General features: G+C 67.3%; 1 protein-coding gene across 1 annotated transcript; it reads right to left on the reverse strand.

Annotated features, from left to right (window-relative positions):
- Nucleotides 1-1,199: 1,199 nt before the first annotated feature.
- LOC127035423 (glycoprotein-N-acetylgalactosamine 3-beta-galactosyltransferase 1-B-like) lies at nucleotides 1,200-8,330 on the reverse strand. The gene is made up of 4 exons (XM_050925305.1): nucleotides 8,290-8,330; nucleotides 4,153-4,382; nucleotides 2,780-3,444; nucleotides 1,200-1,944 (listed from the first exon to the last, which is right to left on the reverse strand). The coding sequence occupies exons 2-4, from the start codon at nucleotides 4,346-4,348 to the stop codon at nucleotides 1,726-1,728; spliced, it is 1,080 nt and encodes a 359-aa protein (XP_050781262.1). The 5' UTR covers nucleotides 4,349-4,382; nucleotides 8,290-8,330; the 3' UTR covers nucleotides 1,200-1,725.
- Nucleotides 8,331-9,350: the final 1,020 nt, after the last annotated feature.

Here is a 9,350-nt window from a genome sequence, read left to right on the forward strand (position 1 = left end):
ATGCATAAAGCATATTCCAATTACCCCACATTCACACACATACTTTCATAACCTGTGGTGCGTCATCCCCACATTGCAACACGCAGGTGGACTAAACTCTGGGAGGGAAGGGGTTAATGTCTCCACATCTCTGGCGCTAAGACTGCCCTGCTCAGGCCGGGACCCAGCACCAGGCCCAGGCCCCTGACCAAGAAGCATCCAGCTCAGGCCCTGCTGTGCAAACATCTCAGCCCAGGGGGCAGGGCCGGCTCTAACAATTTCGCCGCCCCAAGCACGGTGGCACACCGCGGAGGACGCTCTGCCGCTCGCCCGTCCCGCGGCTCCGGTGGACCTCCCGCAGGCGTGCCTGCAGATGCTCCACCGGAGCCGCGGGACCAGCGGACCCTCCGCGTGCCGCAGCCACCTGCCGCTCTCCCAGCAACCGGCAGAGCACCCTCTGCGGCGTGCTGCCCCAAGCATGCGCTTGGCACGCTGTAGCCTGGAGCTGGCCCTGCCAGGGGGGAGCCAGAGCAGGCACCAAGATTCTGGATTCTGACCCCAGCCACAAAGTGGGTGCAGGGAACCTGTCCTGCCTGGCACTTATCAGCCGCAGGGCCCCCACTGTCCTGCCTGGCACTTATCAGCCGCAGGGCCCCCACATCCTTTCCCCCATGTGCCTTCCTCAGACCTCACATCCTTCAGGCCCCCCTGGGCAGCAGGGGGAGAGGGGGAGATGGCTGCTGCCCCCATTATAAAGCCTGCCATGGACTGAGCCAGACTTGCCCCCTCCTGGAAGCACCCATCAGACAGAGCCCCAAAGGCCCCTCAGTGGCCTGGGCCACCTGCCTCATCTCCCCTGTGCCTTGTGACCTTGCCCTATTAACTGTGGGGGAAGGGGAGGCAGCGAGGACCCTCCCTCACCACCAAATGTAGCTCCAGCCTCCTCTTCCCCCAAGTCACCACCGGTTGGGCTCCGGACATCTCCTAGGGATCGGGTCTGTTGGAGGGGGCCAGGGCAGGAGCATGGCACCAGAGACACGGGCCAGGAGGCTGAACCCCTCACCCCACACCCAGGGCTGGTGCAAGGATGTTTCGCGCCCTAGGCAAAACTTCCACCTTGCGCCCTCCCGTCTCCGAGCCCCCACCCTGAGCCCCCCCCCACAGCAGCTCCCCCCTCTGCCCTGAGGTGCACCCCCCCACCCCGCCACCCTGAGCTTAGGCGCTGCAAGCCTGGGAGACGGGAGAAGTGAAGCAGCCACAGCGTGCTCGGGAAGGAGGCGGGGCAGGGGTGAGCTGGGGTGGGGAGTTCCCCTGCGTGCCGCCTCCCCCACCCTTACTTGCTGCAGGTGGCCCTCCCCACACTCCCCTGCCCCAGCTACCTCCACCTAAATGCCGGTGGCGACAGGGGCAGCCGAAGATCCAGCCGCTGCGGTCGCTGCCGGAGAAAATGCCATCCCCCAAATCCTAGGACCCTAGGCGACCGCCTAGGTCGCCTAAATGGTTGCACCGGCCCTGCCCACGCCTCCCTCTGCCCTCGAGGGGACCCTCTATAGGGTGGTCCCTCTGCCCCTCTACCAGCGAGGGGGTCAGTTAGTGCCAACTGGGATGGCAGCTAGACTGAGACAGCCCCCTCCATCATCCAGTACAGGGGCTGCCACGTGGCTCCTGGCCACGGCTCGCCCAGGGTGCCAGCACCACATCAGGCACAGAGCCCGATCCCAGACTGACCGCCTCCTCCCAGCCCCACTACAGTCTCTTGGTGCCCTGCACCAGCAGCGTAGCATTGGCCGCCTTCGGCCGGGCCTGGCGCTGCAGCAGGCGAGCGGCGTTCTCCGGCAGGGGTGGCTGGTAGCGGAAGCGGTAGCCGTAGGCACGCAGGTGGTAGGTCAGGAACTCCAGTGTGTACATAAGCTCGGGGCTCACGTAGTGGAAGGAGACGGCCAGGTCGGAGCAGCACTGGGGGCCCTGCAGAGCGCGGGAGGGCAAGGGTTAATGGGAGAGGCCCCGAGCTACACAAAGGGGTGTGAATGGGGCAGGAGGAGCAGCCCCAATAGAAATCCCCTTTCCCACCACTCCAGCCCCCCGTGCAAGCAGCTCCACTGGCTCCTGCAGCAGCAGCTCAGCGGTAGCTAAGCACCAATTGTTCCAATTCCCGATGCTGGCAGATGCCCCGGCTCTGCTGCTCCCCCAGTGCAGCCGCGGGATCGTCCCGCCAGGGGCCTTCAATGAACAGCAAACAGACAGCGTGCTGAGCCTCTCCCTGCTCCCCTGGGGGCAGAAGGGGCATTGGCTCTGGATCAGGATCCAGTCCCCTTGGGGCGGCACCGCTGGCTGCCTAATGCTATTAACTCTGCCTGCTTCTCCGCTGGCTTCCACAGGGCACTGTGATACCCCAACACTTTGTGAGCTGCCCGTCTGCAGGAGCCCCAGCATGGAAAACTACCAGAGGCCCCAGGGACTGAGCCAATGTGGGGCTGAGACCCACCCCTTCCATGGGAAGCCACCAGTGGGACCCAGGCAGCTACCCAGGGCTCACGTACTGCCAGGGTGTCTTAGAGGCCTGCAGGCTGGGCACCTGGCACTCCAGCCTTAACGACGGAACCACCTCCCCTGGCCACGGAGAAGCCAGAAGAGCAGGGCCTGTCCTCAATTCGGTCTGGGCACCCATGCCTGGAGGATGCCACGGGGGGTGGGGGTGATAAATGCAGCCCAGAAACCCAGGGGAGGGGAAGGGAATGCAGCCATAGGCACCTATGCCCGGAGGATACCACGGGAGGGGGGCATGCAGGCAGCCACGAACCTCCACGATGGGATAGTAGCAGTACTTCCAGTACCAGAAGCTCTTGGAGAACTTCCCGGTGAGGTGGGATTCGGGCCCAAAGGGGTGGAAAGTCTCTCGCCCAGCGGCGTCCCGGGAGTCCCCCGCCTGCACCCCCATCTTCTCCATGCACTGGCCCAGCGCCAGGTCCTCCACCGAGGTGGTGTGGGTGCACACCTTGGTCCTGAAGCCCTCCACGAAGCGCCTCAGGGCCTCCTTGCTGAGGACGTAGCCGGCCCCGCCGCTCATGTAGCCCTGCTTGGCATAGGGCTTGAAGCGCTTCCCGAAGTAGACGGGCTCCTCGGGCGTGTGGTTGGCCAGCAGCCAGCGCAGGTTGTCCAGCACCACGAAGGTGTCGTCGTCCGCCTTGAGGAACCAGTCGGCCTGCTCCAGGTGGTGCTGGTGGACGTACTGGAAGGCCCGGATGGTTTTCCAGTACAGCTGGTCCCGGCCTTCCTTGGTGCCCAGCCCCACGGTGGGGAAGCCGTCGTCCCGCACCGAGCTCATGAACAGCACCACGTTGCAGTGCTGCGTCCACGTGGCCTGGACGTGCCGGGCCTTAGTCTCCAGGTTGCTGGGACCCGTCATGACCCAGCACAGGATGCGCACCTTGCTGTACAGCTCGGCCGCAGTCATGCTGACCTCCCCTGGGCGCAGAAAGAGCGTTAGGGGCACAGGGGTGGCCAGGGGAGACACCCCCAGCTCCCCAATCACCCCAAGACTGAGCCAGCCCCTGGCATTGCAGGCAGCTGTGGGCGCCAGGGCCTCCCGGATCCCATCCAACCTGGTGCACGCTGAACTGGGCAAGGACAATAAGAAGCGAGGTGGGCGGGGGGGCTGGGCCGTTCTCATTTACTTGAAACTGCCCGGGAGGGACCATTATCCAGTTCCTCCTGCCACCCACCTCCTCGGGGCGATTCCTCGGTGCCCTGGTGCCCAGTGCACCCTCTGTACAGCCCAACAACCCAGTGGGGATGCTACATGAGGGGTTCCCTGCCCCCAGAAATGATCCCTGCCCCAGTGCCAGGATTCCCTGTCTCCATCAAGCAGCCTCCCGAAGGAGGCACGAGAACGGGGGTGCAAAGGCCGCAGGGGACTGGTATTTTCCTGGGGGTCTCCTGCCAGCCGGCACAGGAGCTGCTGCCAGAATCAGCCTGAGGGGATCCTCTAGGTGCAAACGCTGCTGGAGAGCCCTGGCCCACCCGTGTCCACCTCATCCCACAACCCCTGGTGCCAGCTTGGCTGCCAACTCCCTCCCCCAGCCTCTGCATGATCAGTCCCCAGCCCCCATGCCCTGCAGAAACACCGCGCCCCTGGGCTCTTACAGAATCTTTCCACCCCCCGGTCCTGCCCACCTGAGAGGTGCGGGTGGCCAGCGCTGAGGAGCGCTGGGTGCTGGACGACCCAGACGTCAGGGTGGGGCGTCTGGCTCTCGGGGCCCGGGGACCGCGGCCAGAGCAGGCCGTTGAGCAGGTAGAAGGTGCTGATGAAGCCAGTCATGATGCCCACGTGGAAGGCCAGCCAGGAGCCCTTGAAGCCCCCCAGTGCCATGCTGCCCAGCTGCCCAGGGAGGGTTTCACACAGCCTAGGGGGAAAGAGCAGATCGGGCTGCTGTGGGGGGCTGGGTGGAGCCACCAAAAGGGGCGACTCTTCCCCCCCACCTTGTGGCTTAATCATTAATTAACAGTCGGGCTCAGACAGGCCAGGAGCGGAGTCCAAAGCTAAACCTATAAAGAGGCAGAGACTGAGCTGGGAAATGCCCGGCTGGCCCTGGCTCCGGTGCCCATGCCCTGCCAGGGTCTTGGGGGGGCAGGATCTGCCCCAGCTGTTCCCCCCTCCCTCCCCCCGGCCAGGATTTCTGCCCCTTCAGGACACTATCCCCCCTCCCCAGTTCCTTCTGCAACACTCGTAGCCCTGAGCGAGCTGGGATGGGGCTCACGCCCCAGTTCTCCTCCCCATCCACAGCCCCCAGGGCCATGGCAGAGATGAGGCACCAGTGATGCCAGCCAGAGGCACATTTGCCAGGAATGTCCCCATCCCAGCCCCTGGACCCTAACCTGAGCTCCCACCCCAGGGGGATGCTAGCGACTCCAGGGGGACCCAGCTAAGGGGTCTGCCTGGGCAACCACTAGCAGAGGCAGGATGTTGGCAGAGGCTATTCCACCCCCCACTGCCCCTCCTGTGCCCGCGTCTCCCTGCACTGGGCAGATCCTGCCCTTCTGCTCCGGGGACCCCGGCCTCTTTCCGGGCTCAGAGCTGGGTCAGAAATGAGGTGGAAGTGACCCCAACCCCCCAGAGAGCTGAAGGGTGAAGAGTCAAGGGGGGCAGGGGGGTGGGAGGGGAGCAGAGGCAGACGACCAGAGAGAGACAGCCAGGTCTAATCTAGGTCAATCCATCCCAATGGGTGTTCAGGGAGTCTATGGGGCGGGGCAGCCACGCGTGGGGGAACCAGACCCCCTCCGCCCCACGATGGGCCGAGTCTCCCCCACCCAGCCCCTTTGCCATCCCTGCCCCCATGCCTCTGGGGGGAGCCACCTGCCCTCCCCCCATCACTCACTAGGAGAGCGTAGCCCCCAGGCAGCCGGCCGCTCCCCAGAGACTCCAACAGGCGGTCGGGATCCGATGAGCGCCCCAACCCGCATCCCCACCTTGCCCTCCCTCCTCGCTGCTCGGAAGGCCTGGCGGCCACAGCAAACCAGAGCTGGCAATGGGGGGGGGGCTCTCTGCCCAGCCAGACCCCGCTAGAGGGAGGGGATGGATGGACAGAGGGACAGACCCACCCAGCACCCTTCACATCCCACCCCTGGGTCTCCTCCCACCTACCCACTCCATCTACCCAGTGCCCTCCATGCCCCCCCAATGTCCCCTAAGTGCCCTCTGTGCCCCCTTGTGCCACCCCCATGCAGTGCCCCCCCACCAAGTGCAGCCAGTATCTTCGCCCTTAAGGGACCCTCCATATGCCCTAGGTTCCCACCCCAGCATCCAAGAGGACCCCCCAGCCAACACCCTCCATCTCCTGCCCCCCTCCAGCCAGAACACCATCTGATTCAAGTGATCCAGACAGCCCCCGTGCCCCACCCTGCAACCTCCATCTCACCGCTCCAGGGGCACCCCGCCCCTCACAGCCGGTGCCCCTGCCGAGCAGCCCCCCACTTTCCGTTCAGAGCTGGGCTCTTTACTAGCCAGCTCCTGGAGGGCTCAGAGCCAGGCCCCTGGGCCAGTCTCCTCTCCCTAAGTGGGACCGGCCCCGACAGGACTCGGGCCCACAATTAAATTAACCCCACAGCCCAGGTTCTTCTTCTGTTGGCAGTAGGGGGCAATCCCCTTCCCCGTGGGGCTGGGCCAGCAGAGTCAACGGGGCTTCCTGGGCGAGAGCCGGCTCAGGAAACCATCACCACCACTATGCGGGGGCACAGGTTAGCCTGACGTACCCCCTGCCCGCTCCCACGCACTGGCAGCGGCTCTGCCCTCTGTACTCCAGCACCAGAAGGAACAATCCTGCTCGGGCAAGGGGCCCTCCCCAGCTCTGCTCCCTGGGAAATCCAGCCACCCCGGGGCCATTCACGGGGTCAGGATGGTCCAGGGGCCCTGGAATGGGAGCCCAGATGGGGGTCACCTTCTTGTCCGAGTGGAGCGCGGGGACCAGGGGATTAAGGGACAGGAGCAGAGAAAGATAGAGGGACCCTGGGGTGGGACACCAGGGTACAACCCTCCAGAGGGAGCAATCCTAGGACCCAAGCGGATGGGGCAGCCCCACGGCAGAGGATAGAGCGCGGTGGGCAAAGAGAGATGCCCTCTCCCTGCCCCATCTGTGCCAGCCTCAGGGCTGAGCCCCTACCAAAGGAGCTCACAAGGAGTGCGGGGGGGGGGGGTCCTAGCCCCCTCAAAAGGGGGAACACGGAGGGGGGCAGAAGGGGGAGAACAGAGAAACCCTGGGGGTGGGGACACCAGTGGATGGAAGGGGTAAGAGGGGGAAGGGAAGGAGCATCCAGGGGCAGAGGGAAGGTGCGGGGCCTTAGGGCAAGTGGGGTGCTGGGAGGATGGGGGGCACTGGGGGGACTCCAGAGGACATGGGAGGGAGAGGGAAGGTGGCACCCTAAGGGAAACAGAGTGGCAGGAGGATGGTGCAGACGGGGGGGACCCCAGGGGAGACGGGCAGGTGAGGGGGATGGGGGCAGACGGGGGGGCCAGGGGAGAGGGGGTGGTGAGGGGGATGGGGGCGCACAGGGGGGACCCCAGGAGAGACAGGCTGGTGAGAGGGATGGGGGCAGACGGGGTGGGGACCCCAAAGGAGACGGGCTGGTGAGGGGGATGGGGGCGGACGGGGTGGGGACCCCAAGGGAGACGGGCTGGTGAGGGGGATGGGGGCGGACGGGGGGGACCCCAGGGGAGAGGGGGTGGTGAGGGGGATGGGGGCAAACAAGGGGGACCCCATGGGAGAGGGGGTGGTGAGGGGGATGGGGGCGGAAGGGGGGGGCCAGGGGAGAGGGGGTGGTGAGGGGGATGGGGCAGATGGGGGGACCCAAGGGGAGAGGGGGTGGTGAGGGGGATGGGGCGGACGGGGGGGGACCCCAGGGGAGAGGGGGTGGTGAGGGGGACGGGGGGCGGACGGGGGGGGACCCCAAGGGAGACGGGCTGGTGAGGGGGATGGGGGCAGACAGTGGGGACCCCAGGAGAGACGGGCTGGTGAGGGGGATGGGGGCGGAAGGGGGGGGCCAGGGGAGAGGGGGTGGTGAGGAGGATGGGGCAGATGGGGGGACCCCAGGGGAGACGGGCTGGTGAGGGGGATGGGGGCGGAAGGGGGGGACCCCAGGGGAGACGGGCTGGTGAGGGGGACGGGGGCAGACGGGGGGGTCAGGGGAGAGGGGGTGGTGAGCGGGATGGGGCAGACGGGGGGACCCCAGGGGAGACGGGCTGGTGAGGGGGACGGGGGCGGAGGGGGGGGTCAGGGGAGAGGGGGTGGTGAGGGGGACGGGGGCAGACGGGGGGGTCAGGGGAGAGGGGGTGGTGAGGGGGACGGGGGCAGACGGGGGGGGTCAGGGGAGAGGGGGTGGTGAGGGGGACGGGGGCAGACGGGGGGGTCAGGGGAGAGGGGGTGGTGAGGGGGATGGGGGCGCAGGGGGGGGTCAGGGGAGAGGGGGTGGTGAGGGGGATGGGGCAGACGGGGGGGTCAGGGGAGAGGGGGTGGTGAGGGGGATGGGGGCGCAGGGGGGGGTCAGGGGAGAGGGGGTGGTGAGGGGGATGGGGCAGACGGGGGGGCCAGGGGAGAGGAGGTGGTGAGGGGGATGGGGCAGACGGGGCGACCCCAGGGGAGACGGGCTGCTGAGGGGGACGGGGGCAGACGGGGGGGCCAGGGGACGGGGGGCGCTGAGGGGACGGAGAGGCACCGGCCGGGAATGGGGCAGGGGTGTGGGGAGAAGCAGGGGTGGGGCCGCTCTGATCTGAACCCCCCCCATCTGGGGGGCGTGTCAAGGGCCCCGCGGCACCGTTACCTTCCCAGGGGAGCGGCCGGACCCGCCCCGGGACCCCCGGCAGCAGCAGGACCCCCCCACCAGGAGCCCCACGGCGGCCGCTTCTAGCGGAGCCTCCGCAGCGGACTCAGCCAGCGCTACATTGTATCCAGCTCGGAGACCAGACCCCGCCCCTCCCTGCCCCCATTGGCCGCCGAGCTGCCAGCCCGCTCTTGATTGGCTCAGGGCCCCCCATGCGGGTGGGAGGAGGGGGCGCTGGGGCGGGTTTCTTCCTTGTATGGAGCGAGCCCTGGGGGGCGGACTCCTTGCCCCCCCCGCAGATTGGGGAGGGGGACAAAAAAGGGGGGGAGGTAGTCACAAGGGGGGAGGATCCAGTCCCAGCTGCCCCCCCTTCAGCAAATAGGGGAGGGGAAATGGGGGTTGGGTAGGAGGAGGAATGGGGGGAGGCGGGCTGGGGAGCGCCTTGCAGCATAGCTGGGTCTGGTCCCACCCCGCCCTGGCACCTGTCCCCCTGCCCCATAGCCAGGTGTGTGTCCCACCCCGCCCCGGCACCTGTCCCCGCGCCCCATAGCTGGGTCTGGTCCCACCCCGCCCTGGCACCTGTCCCCCTGACCCATAGCCAGGTGTGTGTCCCACCCCGCCCTGGCACCTGTCCCCCTGCCCATAGCCAGGTGTGTGTCCCACCCCGCCCCGGCACCTGTCCCCCTGCCCATAGCCAGGTGTGTGTCCCACTCCGCCCCGGCACCTGTCCCCCTGCCCCATAGCCTGGTGTGTGTCCAACTCCGCCCCGGCACCTGTCCCCCTGCCCCATAGCCTGGTGTGTGTCCCACCCCGCCCCGGCACCTGTCCCCGCGCCCCATAGCCAGGTGTGTGTCCCACCCCGCCCTGGCACCTGTCCCCCTGCCCATAGCCAGGTGTGTGTCCCACTCCGCCCTGGCACCTGTCCCCCTGCCCCATAGCCTGGTGTGTGTCCCACTCCGCCCCGGCACCTGTCCCCCTGCCCCATAGCCAGGTGTGTGTCCCACCCCGCCCTGGCACCTGTCCCTGTGCCCCATAGCCAGGTGTGTGTCCCACCCCAGCAC

The sequence above is a fragment of the Gopherus flavomarginatus genome, chromosome 16, assembly GCF_025201925.1.
Source record: "Gopherus flavomarginatus isolate rGopFla2 chromosome 16, rGopFla2.mat.asm, whole genome shotgun sequence".
Classification (NCBI taxonomy): Eukaryota; Metazoa; Chordata; order Testudines; family Testudinidae; genus Gopherus; species Gopherus flavomarginatus.